This window comes from Moschus berezovskii, chromosome 20 (genome assembly GCF_049115385.1).
Source record: "Moschus berezovskii isolate FMDL1 chromosome 20, NW_MosBer_1.0, whole genome shotgun sequence".
Classification (NCBI taxonomy): domain Eukaryota; kingdom Metazoa; phylum Chordata; class Mammalia; order Artiodactyla; family Moschidae; genus Moschus; species Moschus berezovskii.
Window position 1 is genome coordinate 29,492,587 of NC_142479.1, and position 23,636 is coordinate 29,516,222.

General features: G+C 39.3%; 1 protein-coding gene across 1 annotated transcript in view; it reads left to right on the forward strand.

Annotated features, from left to right (window-relative positions):
- The window catches only part of MYO1D (myosin ID), a 368,723-nt gene that overhangs the window by 152,914 nt on the left and 192,173 nt on the right, over nt 1-23,636 (forward strand). The window contains exons 15-16 of the mRNA XM_055401217.2: nt 10,352-10,518; nt 19,777-19,984. Coding sequence (XP_055257192.1) covers nt 10,352-10,518; nt 19,777-19,984 — 375 coding nt within the window. The remainder of the gene's footprint in view (nt 1-10,351; nt 10,519-19,776; nt 19,985-23,636) is intronic.

The window sequence follows — 23,636 nt, forward strand, 5'->3', positions numbered from 1 at the left end:
TGTATCCTAAGTTAGAAAAATTAAAAGAAATGTGCCCCCAAGCCTCTAGTGAAACCCCAGAATATCAAAGACAAAGAAAATACCTTAAAAGCAGATTAGCTTTGAAGGAGTAACAGGCCTAGAGAAAATAAATCAAAATTCTATACTGAGAGAATTTATTTTTCATGAACAACAAAGAATCTTTCTGAAAAAACAAAAACAGAGTTAGAACCACACTAAAGGAAATTCAGTGGGAACTTGAATAGAATTTATATCCTACTGTTGTGTGAAAATTGTATAAATCTTGTTGTTGTTCAGTTGCTCAGTCATGTCCAACTCTTTGTGACCCCAGGGACCGCAGCACGCCAGGCTTCCCTGTCTTTCACATCTCCCAGAGCCGCCTCAAACTCGTGTCCATTGAGTCAGTAATGCCATCCAACCATCTCGTCCTCTGTCATCCCCTTCTCCTCCTGCCTTCAGTCTTTCCCAGCATCAGGGTCTTTCTCAGTGAGTTGGCTCTTCACACCAGTGGCCAAAGTATTGGAACTTCAGCATCAGTCTTTCCAATGAATAATCATCAATAGGTTGATTTCCTTTAGGATTGACTGGTTTGATCTCCTTGCAGGCCAAGGGACTCTCAAGAATCTTCTCCAACACCACAGTTCGAAGGCATCAATTCTTTGGTGCTCAGCATTCTTTATGGTGCAACTCTCACATCCATACATGACTACTGGAAAAACCATAGTATAAATCTTAATTGTGTCGAATTGGTTCATAATGCTTTTCAGGTCTACTATATTCTACTACTCTGTACATTCATTCTGTTAATTTCTGAGAGTTTGATGTTGAAACTCCAACTGAAAATCTTAATTTATCTACTTAAAAAAATTGTAATATATAGTAGAACTATATGTATGTAAGTATATTTCCATACATATATATGGAAATATATGTGTAACTTTATTCTGTATTTTCCAAGTCCCCTATAAATGTGTTATCATATTTTTATAATTTAAAAAATAAAATAGATAAAAAGCAAAGAAAGGGGAAATTCTAAAGGATATATACCAGGTAGGAGGATGTCTGATTACTGAATGGAAGTCTGAAATGCAAAATGAAGAGCAAAGAAATTGGTAAATATGTGGATGCATATAAATCAACTGACTCTATAAAATAATATTGGATTAAAAGTGCAGGTTAGAATTAAATAGCACAACAATAGCGTATAAACTGGAAGGGTGGGTGATTATATTTCAAGTGTTTAAGGTCCTTGGTTGTTCAGGAAAAGGATAAATATATTGATTAGCTTGTAACTCTCATGAGTTATAAGTACATGTAAAATTTTCTAGTGTAGTCATTAAAAGAATAGAAACAAGTTTTTAACTTACAAGCTAGTAGTTGGGGGTAGGGGAAGCCAGAATGAGAAAAGAATCATCAGTCCTAAAAAACATAGGAAAGAGGAGACAGAATAACATAGGAAAGCTGGGACAAATTAAGATGGTAGAGAAAAATCCAAATATATTAGTAAATACAGTGAATGTAAATGGAGCAAAATTGTCAAATCAGCTTAAAGAAAAGGAATACAGACATATTAGAAAAGGCAGAGGAACCAGAGTTCAAATTGCCAACATCTGTTGGATCATAGAAAAAGCAAGAGAATTTCAGAAAAACATATACTTCTTCTTCATTGACTATGCTGGATCACAACAAACTGGAAAATTCTTAAAGAGATGGGAATACCAGACCACCTTACCTGCCTCTTGAGAAACCTGTATGCAGGTAAAGAAGCACCAGTTAGAACCGGACGTGCAACAACGGACTGGTGCAAAATTGGGAGAAAAGTACATCAAGGATATATATATTGTCACCCTGCTTATTTAACTTATATGCAGAGTACATCATGAGAAATGCTGGGCTGAAGCACAAGCTGAAATCAAGATTGCTGGGAGAAATATCAATAACCTCAGATACACAGATGACACCACTCTTATGGCAGAAAGTGAAGAAGAACTAAAGAGCCTCTAGATGGAGGTGAATGAGGACAGTGAAAAACTTGGCTTAAAACTCAGCATTCAAAAAACTAAGATCATGGCATCCAGTCCCATCACTTTAAGGCAAATAGATGGTGAAATAGTGACAGACTTTATTTTCTTGGGCTCCAGAATCACTGCAGATGTGACTACAGCCACGAAATTAAAAGACGCTTGCTCCTTGGAAGAGAAGCTATGACAAACCTAGACAGCATATTAAAAAGCAGAGACATTACTTTGCTGACAAAGGTCCACACAGTCAAAGCTATGGTTTTTCCAGTAGTCATGTATGGCTGTGAGAGTTGGACCATAAAGAAGGCTGAACACCAAAGAATTGATGCTTATGAGCTGTGGTGTTGGAGAACACTCTTGAGAGTCTCTTGGACAACAAGGAGATCAAACAAGTCAATCCTCAGGGAAATCAATCCTGAATATTCATTAGAAGGACTGATGCGGAAGCTGAAGCTCCAGTATTTTGGCTACCAGATGTGAAGAACTGACTCGTTAGAAAAGACCCTGATGCTGGGAAAGATTGAAGGCAGAAGGGGAAGGGGATGGCAGAGGATGAGATGGTTGGATGGCTCAATGGACAGGAGTTTGAACTATCTCAGGGAAATGGTGAAGAACAGGAAAGCCTGGCGTGCTGCAGTCTATGGAGTTGCAAAGAGTCGGACACGACTGAGCAACTGAACAACAATAGATACATTGCCACTTATTAATGACATCTAATCCTAACAAGGGAACATTTCATGCAAAAATGGGCTCAATAAAGGACAGAAATGGTATGGACCTAACAGAAGCAGAAAATATTAAGAAGCGGTGGCAAGAATACACAGAAGAACTGTACAAAAAAGATTCTCACGACCAAGATAATCATGATGGCGTGATCACTCACCTAGAGCCAGACATCTTGGAATGTGAAGTCAAGTGGGCCTTAGAAAGGATCACTATGAACAAAGCTAGTGGAGGTGATGGAATTCCAGTTGAACTATTTCAAATCCTGAAAGATAATGCTGTGAAAGTGCTGCATTCAATATGCCAGCAAATTTGGAAAACTCAGCAGTGGCCACAGGACTGGAAAAGGTCAGTCATCCCAATCCCAAAGAAAGGCGATGCCAAAGAATGCTCAAACTACCGCACAATTGCACACATCTCACACGCTAGTAAGGTCATGCTCAAAATTCTCCAAGCCAGGCTTCAGCAATACGTGAACTGTGAACTTCAGATGTCCAAGCTGGTTTTAGAAAAGACAGAGGAACCAGAGATCAAATTGCCAATATTCGCTGGATCATCGAAAAAGCAAGAGAGTTCCAGAAAAACATTTATTTCTGCTGTATTGACTATGCCAAAGCCTGTGACTGTGTGGATCACAGTAAACTCTGGAAAAATCTGAAAGAGATGGGAATACCAGACCACCTGACCTGCCTCTTGAGAAACCTGTATGCAGGTCAGGAAGCAACAGTTAGTACTGGACATGGAACAACAGACTGGTTCCCATTAGGAAAAAGAGTACGTCAAGGTTGTATATTGTCACCCTGCTTATTTAACTTATATGCAGAGTACATCATGAAGAACGCTGGGCTGGAAGAAGCACAAGCTGGAATCAAGACTGCCAGGAGAAATATCATTAACCTCAGATGTGCAGATGACACCACCCTTATGGCAGAAAGTGAAGAGGAACTAAAAAGCCTCTTGATGAAAGTGAAAGAGGAGAGTGAAAAAGTTGGCTTGAAGCTCAACATCCAGAAAACTAAGATCATGGCATCTGGTCCTATCACTTCATGGGAAATTGATGGGGAAACAGTGGAAACAGTGTCAGACTTTGTTTTGGGGGGCTCCAAAATCACTGCAGATGCTAATTGCAGCCATGAAATTAAGAGACGCTTACTCCTTGGAAGGAAAGTTATGACCAACCTAGATAGCATGTTAAAAAGCAGAGACATTACTTTGCCAACCAAGGTCCGTCTAGTCAAGGCTATGGTTTTTCCAGTGGTCATGTATGGATGTGAGAGTTGGACTGTGAAGAAAGCTGAGTGCCAAAGGCCTGATGCTTTTGAACTGTGGTGTTGGAGAAGACTCTTGAGAGTCCCTTGGACTGCAAGGAGATCCAACCAGTCCATTCTAAAGGAGATCAGTCCTGGGTGTTCATTGGAAGGACTGATGCTGAAGCTGAAACTCCAATACTCTGGCCACCTCATGCGAAGGGTTGACTCACTGGAAAAGACTCTGATGCTGGGAGGGATTGGGGGCAGGAAGAGAAGGGGACGACAGAGAATGAGATGGCTGGATGGCATCACCGACTCGATGGACGTGAGTTTGAGTGAACTCCGGGAGTTGGTGATGGACAGGGAGGCCTGGCGTGCTGTGATTCATGGGGTCGCAAAGAGTTAGACACGTCTGAGCGACTGAAGTGAACTGAACTGAACTGAATCCTAACAGAAAAGTTGAAAGTTTATGTTTTAAAAGATATGTCAGGCAAATTCTGACATTCTGAAATCACCTTAATCAAATTTTAGGACCTACAGTGGCTCAGCAGTGAGCTCTCTGCCTTCCCTGGAAGTGCCAACCTGTTTTCTTTCCATTCAGTTTGTAACTCCCAAGTTTAACTCTTGAGGATTCCAGACCAGAGTGGAGTCCTGCGTTGGAGGACTCAGGCTCCAGCTTTCATCCCCCGAGCCCCTCAAGGCTGCCAGCAGCTGTGCTGAGCCTCATGGCTGCCTCTGCAGATGGGCAGACAGTTGCCTTGAAAATGAAAGCAGACCTGGAGGCCAGCTTTACCCCCCTGGACCTCAGTCTTTGTCTCATCTTGGCTGTGGTATTAGCTCTTCATGCAACGACGATTTCTCCCCTCCCCCCATATTTTGTACAGCACTTTTTTCCTGGTGACTTTCTTAGGAAGGTTGAAAGGAATTACCTAGTCCTTCATCACTGGGAGTGAAAGTCCCTAACTACTGCTTTTTGAGTTCACACGGTGGTTTTTTTAATTTAAAATTTTTAAATTATTCATGTATTTTTTTGACATATAATTGACATGTAACTATCTGTTTTAGGTATACAACGTAATGACTTGATATTTGTATATTTTGCAAAATAGTCACTACAATAAAAGTCTGATAAACATCCATTACCATACATAAACTTTTTTCTCTTGTGGTAAGAACTTTTAAGACTCAGCGACTTTCAAATGTACAATATAGTATTATTAACTATAGCACATAGTATTTTTAAACACATGTCTCATTGCCACCTAGATTTTAAGTCTTTTGAATCTAAGGAATGACTTCTACTAATCTATATCTCTCTTGATACCTCATGGGCTTCCCTGGTGGCTCAGCTGGTAAAGAATCCACCTGCAATGCGAAAGACCTGGGTTTGATCCCTGGGTTGGGAAGATCTCCCAGAAGAAGAAACGGCTACCCACTCCAGTATTCTGGCCTGGAGAATTCCATGGACTGTATAGTCCATGGGGTCACAAAGAGTCAGACACGACTGAGTGACTTTCACTGATACCTCATAAAGCACTCTGAACAGATGGTCAGTAAATTATTAAATGAACTTTAATTTGCCATTGGCTCTATTTGATACTGTTCAACACAGGCTAAGTAAATGAGTATCTAAATCCAGTATCTTCTGGCTAATATATATACTGATTGGTATACTTTGGCAAGGGCTTCCCAGGTGGCGCTAGTGGTAAAGAACCCACCTGCCAATACAGGAGATGCGGGTTCAATGCCTAGGTCAGGAAGATCCCCTGGAGGAGGAAATGGCAACCCACTCCAGTATTCTTGCCTGGAGAATCCCATGGACAGAGGAGCCTGGTGGACTGCAGCCCATAGGGTCACAAAGAGTCGGACACGACTGAAGTGATTTAGCAAGCATGTTTTTCTCATAAAATATAGGGAGAAAAAGGCTTGAAAGTGCCAGACAATAAGATCACTATTAACTTTTGTGATTTAACCTTAATAAGATGCTTAGAATTTGTCAAATTTAGGATTTCTTAGGTTGAGTCAGTCGGATATTTATAAGGAGAGAGGAGGTGGCATTTATAAATTGAAACAGAATGCTGATGAAATATAGAGAAAGCATTTGCACTGGATTTCTTGTCTGAAGGTTTTTATATTACTAACCAGGACGAAAGGGCATTCCCCACCCCTTACTTGGGCGTGAGTGTTGCCCCTTTCTGGGCATAATCAGTCAATACTGGTAAAATTCCATTCAACTCACTTCTGTTTCAGTTCAGTTCAGTCGCTCAGTCATGTCTGACTCCTTGCGACCCCTTGAATCACAGCATGCCAGGCCTCCCTGTCCATCACCAACTCCCGGAGTTCACTCAAACTCATGTCCATCGAGTCGGTGATGCCATCCAGCCATCTCATCCTCTGTCGTCCCCTTCTCCTCCCACCCTCAATCCCTCCCAGCATCAGAGTCTTTTCCAGTGAGTCAACTCTTCGCATGAGGTGGTCAAAGTATTGGAGTTTCAGCTTTAGCATCAGTCCTTCCAATGAAAGTTATTTACATGACTCAAATGATACCTTGTACTAAGATTGCCTTGCCCACATGATTGCATAAATTACTGAGCTCAAAATATTTTCTAATTCACACTGTAATTTTCTTTTTGACCCAAGGATAATTTAGAAGTATATTTCTTAATTTGCAATCATCTTAAGATTTTCTAATTATCTTCTTTCACTTGATTTCTAACTTAATCTCATTTGATCAGAGGATATACTCTGTGTGATTTACGCCCTTAGAAATGTAAGTTTCCTTTATGTATTAGAATTATTTGCACTTAATATTCTGTACACAGTCGTTAGGTCAAGTTTGCTTATCATATTATTGTCCAGTGTTTCTGCATTCTTACTAATTACTTTGTTTCGTCAGTGCTGAAATGTGATAAAACCTACTGTAATTCTGAATTTGTCTACTTCTTATTATGCTTTCCACTTTTGCTTTAAATATTTTGTGAATTTATTAAGCTTATTCAAGTTAGAACTATTATATCTTCCTAGCAGTTGAGTCATTTATCACTATGAAATGTCTATTTCTGTATTGCTTTTTGCCTTAAAGTCAGTTTTGCTGGAATAAAATAGTTAAAACCAGCTTTTCTTTTGACTAGGGTTTTCATGGTCTGTCCTTTTCCATCCTTTTACTTTCAGTCTTTCCATGACTTTATGCTTCAGGTATGACTCTCATAAATAGCATACAGAGTTTGTTCTGGCTTTTGATCCTTTCTGACCATCTCTATCCTTTGAATAAGTCATTTATTGCATTTACTCTCAACACAGCTACTATGTGTTGTTTACAAATTGACCATCTCCTTAGTGCTTTCTATTTGTCTCTTCTCTATTTCTTTTTCTTCTCTTTCTAACCTTCTCTTTCAGCATTCTTTTTGATTGATTACTGTGGGTGAAAGGTGAGCAAAATTCTACTCCTTCTGTTTGATAACTCAGTTAAATTTCTAGCTGTGTGCCCCTGTTAAACTTAGCATGATGTGTCTCAACTATATTACTAGGCAACATCACTTAAGGTAAAAATTACCCCTGTTGATAAATTGCACCTGTACTGGGAGAATGAGAAATGTCTGGTGGGAATGTCATACTTTTGGCTTCCTGAGTGTGGTGACTCGTGTATTAGGCATGTCCCTCTCAAGGACCCTGGAAGCTGTATCTTTAGATTTGCTATACGAGATATTCAATCCTATGGGGCGTGAGGCTTTTAAACCGAGGGCGCTTCCTACATCTGTCTGATACGGACCTCATCTCATTGTGCCTGAGCTATCACCTGACTGCTGTGTGGGCTGCCACATGGCCTTGACACTGCCTGCTGGCAAGCCATGTTCTTGTCCTTCGGAATAGACTCCTGCCAAGTGTGGGCTGTAAATCTTTTGAGTCAATGTTTAGACCTAGGGAGGCATCCTTTCCTTGTACCACCCCTCAACCACTATCAATATCTAACAATATTGATACAATATCTAACAATATCAATCACGAACAATATCACAGTGATATTTTATTACTACATTTATTGACTTTATTATCTTCGAAGATTTACACCATAATACTGTTTTAATGGTTACTCATGATTACAGTGTCATTATTGATTATAAAAATCTAATATTATTTTGTGCTTTTACCTCCTTCCTGGGCAATGCAAGGTGCATAAAACATCTTAATATTTGCCTTCCTCCCAACTTATGTGCTGGTTTAGTCATATACTTACAAATATTTATTTCATTTATGTATATATGTAAATATATACAATATGTTCATATCTAATTTTAAGTCTAAGATGATGACATCACCATCACCATTAGTACTGCTAAGTACTGTTAATATCTGTTTAGATTTCCTCATTTATCCCTTCTTTTTTTGGCCTTCACCTTGGGCCATTTTTCTTCTGTTTGAATTTTATCCTGTTGTACATGAGGCCTGATGTTGACAAATTCTGTTTTTGTTTACCTGGAAATAGTTTGTGTTTTCCTTCTTGAAGAATCGTTTTGCTAGGGTGTAAAATTCTGCATTGGCAGCCTTTCAGCATTTCAAGCATAATTTTCATTTGTCTTCCATATTCCATAGTTTCTTTTGAGAAGTCAGCTATTAGTCTTTGTTGCCCCTTTAGGTAGTAAGTCTTTTTTCTTCTGGCTGCTCTTCTTTGGTTTTCAGTTTGCCTGATGTACCTAGGTACAGACTTTTTTTTAATCTTGCTTGCAGTTTGTAGCATTTCTTCACTTTGTTACAGCTTGATTGATTTTCATCAGTTTTGCAAAGTCCTTGACTATTAGCTCTTCAAATATTGCTTCTGTCCCTTTTGTCTCCTCTCCTTAGGATTCCAGTTAATTAAAGCATCTCACTGGATGTCTTCTATACCTCTTAACTGCTCTTCTTTATTTTCTGTCTTTTTGTTCCTCCGTGATCCATTCTGGGAAAATTCTTCTCACTTTCCTTCTAGTTTACTATTTTTTTCTTGAACTATTTCCAGTCTACTCTTCTACTGGTCCACTGAGTTTTTAATTTCTACTATTGTATCTTTAAGTCCTTGGTCTTCTCTCTGGTTTGGTTCTTTTTTATAGTTCTGGTTCTTTAAAACATTCTTAATATTGCCTTTTGTCATCTTGAACATGCTAAATATAGTTGTTTTAATATTTCTGTCTAGTAATCCCAACATCTGGACCCCTGCAGATCTTTTTATTTTGTATATTGTTTTGCTATTTCTAATTCATGTTATCTTGGCTTCTTGTATATCTGATTAACTTTTATCTTGTTCCAAACATTATATTTGCAAAACTATTTATAGAAGTAATTGGAGGCCTGTTTTTGTATATAATCCTTGTCTAGATTTCTTTTGCTCCATTTAAGCATCTAAAAGCACTGATATTCCAAAGAAACTATTCCAATTTGAAGGACTGAAATGATTCAAAGCTGAATTGAGCACTTATATGTGCCAGAGCTGTGCCTAATATTTTATATTCATTACAATGCATCTTTATCATAGCTTCTGACTCTTTCTATTAAATTACTCCTTCTGTTACTTTTAATCATGTTTCTGTAAATACACAAAAACTTGATGTTTACTTGTCTCAATTACTTACACGCTAGTTTTATTCCCCTTCTTCTCTTCCTGATGAATCCTAAAATATAATAATACAAAAAATGTAGCTGAATGCCTGAGAACTTCCAAGCTTAAATTGAAGGGAAAGGAAGAATATTTCACAAGTCTGTGCCTGAGAAATAAGAGTCACAAAGCTTAATTTGACACAGTTAACACTAATTACATGTTAGTCATAGTGTCTTTCTTTTTTAATTTATTTATTTTTAATTGGAGGATAATTGCTTTACAGTATTGTGTTAGTTTCTGCCAAACATCAGCATGAGTCAGCCATAGGTATACCTATCTCCCCTCCCTCCTGAACCTCCCTCACGCCTCCCACCCCATCCCACCCCTCTCGGTTGTCACAGAGCACCAGGCTTGAGCTCCCTGCGTCACACAGCACACGCCCACTGGCTCTCTGTTTTACATATGGTGATGTGTATGTTTCCACTCTACTCTCTCTGTTCGTCCCACCCTCTCCTTCCCCTGCTGTGTCCATAAGTCTGTTCTCTACGTCTGTGACTCCACTGCTGCCCTGCAAAGAGTTTCATCAGTACCATCTTTCTAGATTCCATATATACGCATTAATAGATGGTGTTTGTTTTTCTCTTTCTGACTTACTTCATTCTGTATAATAGGCTCTAGGTTCATCCACCTCATTAGAACTTACTCACATGCGTTCCTTTTCATGTTAGTGTCTTTAGTCCCAGATTTTTCTCCAGTGAAGCTTACCGTTTGCCGGTTTATTTCTTTAGGAACCATATTACGTACGTTGCATCAAACCCAACGACATGAAATCCCCACAGATCTTTGATGATGAACGCTGCCGGCATCAAGTAGAGTATCTTGGACTCCTAGAAAATGTGAGGGTGCGTCGGGCAGGCTTTGCCTTCCGTCAGACCTACGAGAAGTTTCTTCACAGGTGAGAATAGATGAAACAAAGAAACCCAATAGCACACTGAGATTTGTGGAGTCCTCCCTGTGTTAAACAATGCATCCGCTCATATCAGGCAGTCTAAATATTTGCTGAATGAACAAAAGAGTTGAGGAAACTGCAAATATGAAAGACTTTCCTAGAATCGGCAGGAGACCCCTTGAGTTTGTGGTTTATGGACCGTGGGGAGAAAATGAATTCTTCATGGGGAAATATAAGCTTGGAGAAGGAAATGGTAACCCACTCCAGTATTCTTGCCTGGAGAATCCCATGGACGGAGAAGCCTGGTAGGCTACAGTCCACGGGGTCGCAAAGAGTCGGACACGACTGAGCGACTGAACAGAACAGAACAGTATAGGAGAAAAAATAAGGATTTAGAGTCACAGCTGGGTTGGAATCCTGGCTATGCCACACTTTTGTTGCATGACCTGTAGCTAGAAATTTAACTTCTTTGTTTCTGCATTTGCAAAATGAGTATAGTAACGCTACCTTATCAGGCTTTTGTTGTGAGGATTAAATTAACCAAAGTGAAAAGGCGAGGTGCCTGGTACACAGTAGATGCTGCTTATCATTACTGATATTAGTAACTATAATAATAAAAAGATACCGAGTAGATCATCATGGAGGCCCTAAAATTGGTCTGCGTGATTGAATCCTGGCTTTGACCAGGATTTTTGACCTTGGGAAAATCATATAACTTTCCAGTTTCCTATGTGTAGAATGGAGAAAATTTTTTAAATGGGAATAATAATAGTAATTATTTGGTAAGGCTGCTGGGGGTGACATGAGATAACATATATAAAATAAAACACTTAGAATGGGAACCTGGCATATAGTAATCACTCAGTATAAGGTGTCATTGCTATTGTTATTTATTATTGGTAACAGTAATGCTAGTTGACACCTGGGATCTTAAAAATAGTGTTTTAAATCCCATCTTTTCATTTATTTTAAAATATTTATTCAACATTTCCTATGTTGTAAACTACAGATTTCACAATAATATGAATGAATAAGCAAACACATAAAATATGGTTGGTGAGGAGTCTCTAAGTAGATAATAATGAATGTAAGGAGTCAGCCATACAAAGGTCAAAGAAAAAGAGCAGGTGAAGCAGAGGAAACAGTGGAGAAAAATCTCTCTTGCAGAAGTAAGTGTTGTGTTGTAGGTATCAAACATCATCCAGTATGGTTGGAGGATGCTGAGCAACAGGGCAGTGGTGTGGGTTGAGATCAGAGAGATGGACCGGGGCCAGATCATGTTGCGTGTTATCATCCAGACTAAACAGTTTAGATTTTGGCCAAGTGTGGTAGAAAACCATTGGTGGAATTTATGCAGGGAGCCACACAATCTTACAGATGTTTTAAGAGATCACTGTGGCTGCTATGTGAATAGGAAGCAAGGAGACATTTAGAGATGCTATTGCGGGAATCCAGGAGAGGCGGCTCAATGAGAGTGCCTTGAACAAGGCATTATTGTAGGTCCAAGAGTAGTAGACTGATTCAGGATAGGTTTGGGGGGAAAGTGGACAAGACTTGCTGATGGGTTGACTCAGTGAGAGAGGAATAGAGAGGGATGAAGGATAACATGGAGATTTTGGCTTGAGCATCTGGATAAGCATGGTACCATTTTCTGAGATAAGAAAGACTGGGGAAGAGAAGTTTGAAGAGGAGGACATGGAACTAGGGAAAAGATGAAATCAAGATTTGTCTCTTGACTATGTTAGGTTTGAAATGGCTTCTAAATGCCTAGGTAGAAATACTAAATAATCTACTAGACATATAAATCTGGAGTTCTGTGAAGACTTCCAGGCTGGAAATAGAAAGTTTGGAGTCACTGATACATAGATTATATATAAAGTCTTGGGACTTGATAGAAAAGAAGAGAAGGCCCATGCCAACATTTAGGCATGTGGTCTGACATGAAAGAACCAGCAAAGAGAAGAGAAGTGACCAATGAGAGAGAAGAAATATCAAAAGAGGGTTAGGTCATTGAAGCCAAGAGAAGATGGCATTTTAAGAAGAAAAGTACAATTATATTAAATATTACTGTGCCATCCAGTAAGAGAAAAGCAGAAGCTTAACAGTTAGACCAGGCAGCACAAAATCAGAGGAGAAAGAGCTGGTCAGAGCCCCATTTGAGCAGGATGGGAAAGTGAAGTGAGGAGTTGGATGTCCACAGACAACTCAAGGATGTGTGTTGTGAATGAGAACAGAGAAAAATGGAAGCGGCAGCCAGAGTGGAATGTGAAGTCAAGGAGACTCTAGAAAATGTTCAAAATGCAGATGGCGATGATTCAGAACAGAGAGAGAAAGCAGCCACGCAGAAGGGAGGGCGATAACTGAAATAATAACCTTCTTGAGAAGCCAAGGAATGAAATCCCAGCCCAAGTGGAAGGCTGGTCAGCTTTGGATGGGAGCAGGGATCCTTCTCCCCTAGCAACAGGGTGAAAGGCAGAGAATATGAAAACCAAGGCAGGAAGCCTCGAAGGCCGACTGACGGCACAAATAAAGATGTTCCTATCTGATTGCTTCTGTTTCTTCTTGAAGTATGAGGCAGGGTCGCGAGCCTGAGAGTGAGGATCCAGAGAGGTGGTGAAGGAGGTTGACATGGAAACAGAAATACTCATTTTAGAGAGCAGGAGAGCTTTCCCTCTCTCTCCCAGTGGTTTTGCTGCCAGGAAGACCTGAGCACCCGTTTGAGGTTTGAGGTTGTAAGTGTGTAGTGAGACCCCCGCCCCCAGTGTCAGCTTTTGTTCTCCACCAGCGTTCAGCTACTTGTGTGCAGAAGTGAAAGGGATTCATGCTAATTGGAGACTCTTGGAATGAATAAAACTTTATAGCAGAATAACCTAGAAAAATGAGACAGTTTTCCATGGATCAGAAAGTCGTGCTTAAAACTGATCCTTTTCTTTATTGAGATCATGCTGTTCTTTAAATTTGGTTTTTCTTTTTTACTGAGGCTGTAGAGTAGGAATGTGTTCATTCTGAGTCTTGATTTCAGTGTCAAATGATGTTAATAGGAAGATTACTCATCCCTTGTCATTACTCAGAATTCTAGCAAGTACTCAATGGTATTATTTGTTTTTGTGTTGTCAGCTATGTAAGATCAGCAGAAGTCAAGTATTAGAAAGGGTTGGGAATGGGCAGCTATAGGATGGGGCTGAACTGAAAGAATTATTGATCTAAAATGTATATTTATCTGACTAAAAATATCATGAGACAAAGAGGAAGCCATGGAGAGTAGTTGAAGTAAGAGAATAAGCAAGCTTGATTTGGCGGGGACAAGGGATTTTGCAAGTGCATATCCTTACTCACTTTTAGTCTGTTTCTGTACTTATTTTACTTTCAACTCAAGATGCTTGGTGTGTTTTTTTGGCATAGAAGACATGCTACAAGGATTGGATTATGTTTTCTAATACTCATGTAAAAACAGAAAAGGTTAAAAAGAGCCTATGAATTTCAGATATGATAGTCTTAGGAGTACAATCTTAAATCTCCCATTCCCACTCCAGTTCATCCCCCAGTGATATAAAATATGTGTATTTAAAGCCAAGCAAATGCACAGCCACACTATGGAATCGAAAGAGGGATGCTCAGCGAGCCTTAAAGATGTGAATCACTCCTAAATCCGATATGAGGCAGACGTGTAGACCCAGAAGTATGCCGAGGTCACAGTTTTTAGGAAAGACTGCCTTGTGAGGCTTCAGCTGGCGTTCAGGAGGCATCTCAGCCACAGTCTGGAGTTTACCCCAGCTGCGGCACTGAGAGGTTGGCGTAATGGCCAGGACAAATAACCACCTAAGCAACTGCACGGGAGACCTCATAGGTATATTGGCCAAGATTCAGGAAGCAGAAGTAGCCACCTTATGAGAAGCCAACAAAGACCAAGACGCCCATGTAGGAAGAAGGATTCTAGGGTAGGAGATGAGATAACAATCAAACATCTGAGAAAGACCAGACCAATGAGAAAGAACCAATAAGCTCAACAAACGAAAAACCTCACCCCCAAGGAACTAGAGCAAGGAGTAGAAGACCTTGGAAAAAGCCTATTCATATTCTCGGAGAGAGAAAGGAGAGAATTTTGGTCCTAAAGTAGGAATATGAAGTTCAGAACAAGAACAGGTTGTTAAAAAGAACCAATTAGGGATTTGGACAATGAAAACCAAATTAAGCACAATTGGAGTGAATTGTCCATCAGTAGAATGAATCAGCAATTTATAGTGTCATCATACAATGGTTACAAGTCAACATTAAAGAGAATGAACAGGGACTTCCCTGGTGGTCCAGTGGTTAAGACTCCACTCTTCCAATGCAGGGGGCATGGGTTCAATCCTTGGTCAGGGAACTGAGATCCCACATGCCATGCAGTGTGGCCAAAAAAAAAAAAAGATAATGAACAGTTGATACTACAACAACAGCATGGATGAATAAAACATTATGTGAAAAGGCATCACCAGAGAGTACATACTTTATGCTGCCATTTATATGAAGCTCACAAACAGATAAGAATCAGAGCAGTGCTTTGCTCTCGGTTGAGAGTTGGCTGGAAAGGGAGAAAGGTAATGGGGGAGCTCTATGTGATTATGTAGATGATCTTCATCTTGATTGACATGTCGGTTTCATGAGTGTACACATTTTTCAAAACTTACTGAATTGTGTATTTAAATGTGTGCATTTTACTATACATAAAATTTACTATAGTTAAAAAAATTTTTTTTCAAACTAAACTTCTTTTAAATGAGTTAGTAAGCTAGAAGATGGAGCTAGAATATCAAGCTGAAGACTTCTCCCAGACCTCATCACAGAGAAAAAGAGATGGAACGTTCTAAAGAAAGGTCACACCAAGTGTAAGTTTGATCCAGGAGGGCCAAAAGCCATTTAGCAGGAGCACCAGAAGGAAAGAAGAGTCCAGGGGTCAGATTGAATGAATACACCCAGTGTAAAACATACGAATTTTTTAAATGAACTTACATTATGTTCACTTTCAGAACTCTAGGCATAATGAAACATGCTTAGAGTTCCCAAGAAGACAGGCAAACTACCTATGAGGAAATGAGACTCATATGGTCATCAGACTTCTCAATAGCAACATTCAGTATAAACAGACAAGGAGCAGCATCTTCACTGTGAAGGGGAATGAAGTTTACACTTGGAATTTTATTCCAGGCCCAGTTATCATTCAGGAGTGTGGGCGGGGAACTTCCCTGGTGGTCCAGTGGTAAAGAGTCTGCCTGCTGGTGCAAGGGACACAGGTTCTATCCCAGGTTCGGGAAGATTTCCTATGCTGTGAGGCAGCTGAGCCTGTGCGTCGCAACAAGAGAAACCATCACAGTGAGAGGCCCGAGCACTGCAGCTAGGGAGTAGGCCCCACTCACTGTGACTGGAGAAAACCCACATGCAACAGTGAATATCCAGCACAGACAGAAGAGTGTGGGCAAAATAAAATAAATTTCCTGACATATATAAGGTCAGAAAGTTTACTATCCCTAGACTTCTCTGAAAAATCTTCAAAAGGGTGTACTTTAGCAAAAGGAATATAAATGCAGAAGGGAAATATGGAATGCAAAAAAGCAACATTGAACAAATAAGTCAGGAAAACTTCTTGTGAAATCTACACAAGTGGTTTCCATTATATCGGGGGGGTGGGGAGGGAAGGATATCGGTAGTAATCATTTGCAACAAAAATTAAAATGGGAATGAGGAATATAGAGAAGTAAAGACTTATACCGTTTATGGGAAGGATAGAAATGTTAATTAACAAGACAGGGAAAAGTATGTATTTTCATATAAATATAATATTTACATATACTGATTGAACTAATTAACAGTGCTGTATGGGACACTGTGTGGGAAAGTGTGTAGGACACTGGATGAATGTTTTCAGTCTTGGTGGGAGAAGAAGTAACGTTTTCACAGTGAGTTTGTGTTTTTAGATTCTGCGGGGTCTTTTTTTTTGTAAGCTAGCTTTGAGCATAGACTTCTACTTGTCACTTTCATTCTTTATCAAGAGAGAGGGAGAAGGATTTTAAAGATACTGATAACCTTAAAAGCTGCTAAAGTCTTCCAGGGAGGTTAAAAACTAGTCAGAAAGCAGATGAGTTCAGCTTTTTAATTTGCAAGTTGAGGATGCTGGTTTGCTGGAGAACTGGGGTTGCGCCCTTCACCATAGGAAAGAGAGGAAGGGCACCGTTTCCCTGACGTGTTAGCTAGCAGTGTGGCAGTACGGTTTCTTCTAGTTCCTGCAGAATGCCTAAAACTTTCGACACACACCATTACTGCCTGTTGACTCTTATTCTAGTTTCATAATAAATTTGCAAGTTTTTGAATTTTATTTCCCTTTTTAATGTGATATTGCAAATCGCTACCTCTCTCTCTGTATCAGAACTCCTCGGTTTTTGTCTCTATCTGGCAAGTGACTAGACTTTTAAATGTATTTTCTTCCATTCTTTTATTCAATGGATATCTCTCTCCACACTATATGGAAGACAACATGATAGACACGTGGCATATAGTGAGGAACAAAACAAAATCTCCGTCTTTGTGGTACATGTAGACGGACATTCAACAGACAGACCCATAAATCAGTATGATTACAAACTGTGATGAATGGTGTGAGGAAAAGAAATGCAACTTGTTGTTTTAGGAATAATGGGGATGATGGTTGATGAAGGAAAGTCAAAAAAGACTAGAAGATGAGAAGTCTCCACCTTTCAAAGAGTAGATTTTTAAAAAAAGCATTCCAGGGAACTTCCCTGATGGCCCAGTGGCTAAGACTAGACTAATGCAGGGGGCCCAGGTTCAATTCCTGGTTAGGGAACTAGATCCCACATGGTGCAGCAAAGAGTTCGCATGCCACAACTAAAGAGTTCAAATGCTGCAACTAAAATGAAAGATCCTGCATGTCCCAGCTAAGACCTCATGCAGCCAAATAGATAAATACATTTTTTTTAAAACCAGGATTTCCATTAAAAAAAAAAAGTATTCCAGGCAGTGGGAACAGCATATACAAAGCCTCAAAGCAAGAAAGAGGCAACGACAACACCAAGGCCCTGACGAAGGCCAAGGTTATGGGAGCAGAGCAATGAAAGCAGGAGAGCAGTGAAAGATAAAAATGTTGTGAGGCTTTTGGGAATACTGCTCTGACTGCTGAATATGCAGAATGGATTGAAGAAGAAATGGGAAACAGTGTAGGAGCCTGTTGTAGTAAACTTGATGGTGGCTTCTCTTAGGATTGTGGCAGTGAAGATGAGAGTAGCTGAATTTTAAATATATTTTGGAGGTGGAATCAGTAGACTCGATGATGAATGGGAAGGAATGATAGAGAAGAGCAGGAATCAAATGCGATTCCCAGGATTCTGGCTTTGGTAACCAATGACTTTGCGGTTGGAAGGATTGAAAGAGGAATTTAAAATGCCTTAAGGCCTTTATAGGCACTGGATATGTGAGTGTGAAATTCAGAATTGAGAGCTGGGCTTGGGATAATAATTGCTTGAGATGAAAAATGAAGTGGACGGAATAGTTGAGGTGATGTGGGAGGTTGTACATAGAGAGAAGAGGGTTTGATATGAGCCCTGGGGCACTCCAACATTTGGAGGTTCAGCAATGAAGAACAGTAGCCAGAAAATGAGATTGAGAAGAAATATCCAAAGACAGAAGGAATCCAGGAAGAGCATGCTTCCATGGAAGCTGAGATAGAAACTAGGAAGAGAGAAATATCAAGGAGGAGGAATCAGATGCCCCTTAGATATATATTATCTTAACCAGAAATGGGTAAATTCCTAGGAGGAAAATATGAAGAGTCCTGGAAGGCACAAAAGTAGACTTGAACCAATCCCTGGTTCTTGGGTGGGACAACTGGACATCATAGCCAAATTTAATGCGTGGGAACCCAAAAAAATACGTGCAAGGATTTGTTTGTTTTGTGATTGTTTTTCCATATGCAAATTGATTCTAAAGTTCGTATAGAAAAATAAACATCCCAGAATATCTAGAAAGACCTTTAAAAGGAAAGAAAAAAAAACACTGGATATTAAAATATAACACCTATAATTAAAACCATGTGGTACTGATGGGCAGAGAGAGCAATGAAACAGACCAAAAAGCCTAGAAATGAATCAAAGTACATATGAAAATTTAGCATATGATAAAATGGAGTATTAACTCAGAGGGAGAAAGACCAACTTTTTAGTAGATAATATTGGAAATAGATTTTTTTTTCAGAAGTAAAATTAGATCCATTCCATATACCAAGATAAATTACAAGTGAATCAGAGCTCCAAATGTCAAAAATGGAAACATTCAAGTCCGGGAAGAACCCCTAAGTGAATTACCCTGTAACCTAAGTGTGAGGAAAACCTTTTTCACTAAGACTTAAAATTCACATGCAACGTGTGAAAAACATACTAAATTTGTAAACATGTAAACAACTTTGCACCAAGGGTAGGGGGAAAGCACTGTGGTAGGCAGCATTCCAAGCTGGTCCCAGTGGTCCCCACTTCCGGGTATTCATGCCCCGCCCACTCCTTTTCTCAGGAGTGTGGGCCGGCCCTCGTGAATTGCTTTTAGCAAAATGGTATATGGCAAAAGTGATGGAATGTTGCTTGTGAGATTGGGTTACACAAGGCTGAGACTTTGACTTCTGTCTTGCTCATGATCGCCGTCACCAAGAAGCTGGTGTGTGGTAAACTAACTTACAAGAGGCCCACATATTGAGGAACTGGTGGCTACTTGTACGTAGAATTGCAGATGATTTTTGTGTATTAACCTTATGTGTAAAACACGGCTTAGTTTTCTTTTACTGATGATAGTTTATCTGAAGATCTGGTTGATTTCCTTTGAAACGAGTCATGTTGTTCTTAAGTAATGTTTTCAAAAACCCTTGATAGAGGCATCCTTGTCTTGTTTCTGTTTGCAAAGAGAATGTTTCCAAGGTTGCCATGTTACAGATAATATTTGCTGCAAGTTTTTGGCAAATAGTTTTTATTAAATTAAGGAATACCCTTCTAACCCTGGGTTAATAAGAGTTATTATCCTAAAGGAGTATTGTATTTTCTTGAAGCCTTTTTCTGTGTCTCTTATGAGGCAATTGAAATTCATCTCTATTCTGAGTTTACTAAGAAGTTATTTTTTTCCTTTCTGTGAAGCATGAATTTTATTGAATAGCTTTTCTGCATCTATTGATACCACATGGTTTTTCTCCCTTAATCCATATCCTGGTTTGTTTTTGTTTTTTTCCCTATCAAGGTACAAAATGATCTCTGAATTCACCTGGCCCAACCATGACCTCCCCTCAGACAAAGAGGCTGTCAAGAAACTGGTTGAATATTGTGGCTTTCAGGATGATGTGGCTTATGGGAAGACCAAAATTTTCATTCGAACACCCCAAACATTGTTTACCTTGGAAGAGCTCCGTGCTCAGATGCTTGTAAGGATTGTCCTCTTTCTACAAAAGGTAATCTTACATTTTCTATATGAGGCTAAGGCTTTGATTTTATGTTCTTAAAAATGAGTTGAATGCTTTCTTTGATTCAAGAAATGTTTACTGCTACTGCTGCTAAGTCACTTCTGTCGTGTCCGACTCTGTGTGACCCCATAGACGGCAGCCCACCAGGCTCCCCCGACCCTGGGACTCTCCAGGCAAGAACACTGGAGTGGGTTGCCATTTCCTTCTCTTAAAAATGAGTTGAATGCTTTCTTTGATTCAAGAAATGTTCACAATGATGTATTATTTTTCGAGTCTATGCATATCTTAGAGTATTTTCTGTTGCCTTTGCACATGGAAAACTTACCTGTGTGAGTTTAATTTTTTTTAAATATCTTTTTACATTTAATTGGAAGATAATTGCTTACAATGTTGTCTTGGTTTCTCTAGTACACAACAAGAATCAATTTTATCCTCCAAACGCCAAAGATGTTTTGTCTTCTGATATTCAGAATCAGAGAGATGTCTGAAGTAGTCTGATTTTTGTCTCGTGGTTAAGTGATCGTTACCCTCATCTTAACTGCATAGAGGACTATTTTCTGTCTTGTCATTCAAAAGCTTGACCTACTCGTTTGAAACCAGTGGTCTCACCCATCACGACCCACCGCCAGCCCTTGACTGCAGTGTGTGGTGCTGACTTAGCACTGCTCCTAAGATCATGGGACCTGTCATCACTGATCTGTGCAGGGTCCCTTTTCATTTCATTCGCTCACTTAGATATTTCTTTTTATCCCCCTTACCCATTTCAATACCTTCTGTATGAAACATTTTAATGTGAAAATTGATACACGCATACAAAAAGAAATCATGTCCCTCTGTGAGAATGGAGTATCCATCAAGGAAAGGGTGGCTGGGTCGTTGGGCATATGTAGACCTGGCTGCTCCTCTCCAGGATGCCTGCCAGTTTGCACATCACCACTTTGCATGTAGATATTACTATGTGCCCACATCGTTTTCAGTATCATCCAGGTACCTAGATTTTTCCAGACTAGTAAGTATAATGAGATCCCGCTGTTTTATTATATTTCCTCTTTCTCTGATTACCATTAAACTTGAGCATCTAATTAAATGCTTGTTTGCTTTGGGGGGGTTTCCTGTAAACTGCCCATTCATATCTTTCATCCACTTTTCTTCTGGAGTTATTATCATTGTTTGTTGATGAGCAGGAATTCCTGGACTGTTTTAGACATTAGTCTCTCTTTTACTTCAGACATTATAAATATATTCTCCTACTGTAGGGGTTCTATTGAATTTTCTTATATGCTTTGTTGAAGAGAATCCTTAATTTTGACATAATTAAAAATCTTCAGCTTTTTTTGTTTTGGAATTTTGTTAAGAGGGCTTTCCTTGTCTCCAGGTCACAAAGTTACTATCCTATTTTCTTCTATGAAATGTATAGTTTTACCTTTCACATTTAGGTCTTTAATCCATTCCAAATCCACCAGTGTATGTGGTTCTCTAAAGGAATCCAGTTTCACTTTCTTCTATATGATGAGCAAGTTTTCTCTGTGTCATCTACTAAATAATCTATTCTTTTCCTGTTAATTTGTGGTGCCACTTTTATTGTGTATGAAGTTTTTATATATACATATATATTACATGTATTCTGTTTCTGAGCACTCTGTGCGGTTCCATTTTTATGTCTGCCTCTCATTACACTAAATGACACAGTTTTTATTGTCGTGTGTCTTACTATATGATAAGTCCATCTTCTGTATTCTTTCTTTTTCTACTCTTTATTGAGGTTGATTATTGTATACATAGACCTTTATTCTGTAATATGAATTTTAATGTGTATTTATTGAGTTCATGAAATTCAACAATACTGTTTATTAGGGTTGCATTAAATTTATAGATTAATTTGAAAGGATTAATATTTTTATAATATTAAATCATCTTAAGAGTATAGAATAGGCTACTTACATCATTTTATTGACTTTTAGACTTAAGTGGGACCTTAAGAATTCATGGTAAATTCCTCGATACTTTATTATTTTTGTAGCTGCTGGGATTTTATTATTGTGTTTTTATTAGATCTTCTACTTGGCAGTGTCGGTATAGAGAAATAGTATTGGCTTGCATGCTTGTGCTTGCATGCTCAGTCGCTAAGTCATGTCCAATGCTTTGCAACCCCACGGTCTATAGCCATACAAGCTCCTATGTCCATTGGATTTGGCTTATGTTGGTTTATCTGTATCCAAAATGAAGCCTTTCTTGATTCATATTTATTGATTCTGTTCATTTTTCTGGGTAAAAGATTACATCATGTGCAAATTATAAAAGTTTTTCTTCCCTCCCAATTGCAAGATGTGTCTGAGTGTTGGTCTTGTTCATTTATTTTGCCTAGAACTCAGAGAAAAACTTTTGGAGTAGAATCTTAAAATTCTGTTTCATCTTAAAACAGTTTTCCTCTGTTAATTTTTTTTTTAATATTGCGTTTACTCCGTTCTGTTATCTTTCTTAAGACAGCTTGTAAATTTGCAAGTTAAATCTCTGTTTTTTTGTCTGCCATAGTAAGTTATTTTCCCACATCTGTTCTGTATATATCCAGATCCTTGCTTTTGATCTTCAGTGCTTATCCGGGGGATGGTTTGTTGTCACAGATCTGACACTTTGTGTTGCTTCTTTATACCTAGCTAAGAGATTGACCAGATTCAGGCTTTGACTCTAAACCAGGATGACCATACCTCTCAGTTTGATTGGAACCTTCTTGGTTGATCACTGTCATCTGTTATAAATATTAGTAATAACCCTATCACTCTCAAAGAGTTCCCTGTGCTATACAATAGGTCGTTACTAGTTATCTGCTTTATATATAGTAGTGTGTATATGTCAATCCAATTTCCAAGTTTATCCCTCCCTCCCCACCTCCTGGTAACCATAAGTTTGTTTTCTACGTCTGTGACTTTGTTTCTGTTTTGTAGATAAGTTTATACCATTTTTATTTAGAGTCCACATATAAGCAATGTCAGGTTTCCCTGATGGCTGAGAAGTAAAGAACCCACCTGCAATGCAGGAGACATGAGTTCAATCCCTGGGTCGGGAAGATCTCCTAGAGAAAGGAAATGGCAACCCACTCCAGTATTCTTGCCTGGGAAATCCCATGGATAGAGGAGACTGGCAGGCTGCAGTCCATGGGGTTGCAAAGAGTTGGACACAACTTAGCGATAAACAACAATAAGCAATGTCATAGATTTGTCTTTATCTGAGTAACTTTACTCTGTGATAACCTCTGTGTTCATCCATGTTGTTGTAAATGGCATTATTTCGTTCTTTTTTATGGCTGAGCAGCATTCCATTGAATGTTGTGTCTCAGAATGTTAGTTTTGCTCATCTGGTAGCTTCGTAATTCGGAGAAGGCAATGGCACCCCACTCTAGTACTCTTGCCTGGAAAATCCCATGGACAGAGGAGCCTGGTAGGCTGCAGTCCATGGCGTCAGTAAGAGTCAGACACGACTGAGTGACTTTACTTTCAATTTTCACTTTCATGCATTGCAGAAGGAAATGGCAACCCACTCCAGTATTCTTGCCTGGAGAATCCCAGAGATGGTGGAGCCTGGTGGGCTGCCATCTGTGGGGTCACACAGAGTCGGACACGACTGAAGCAACTTAGCAGCAGCA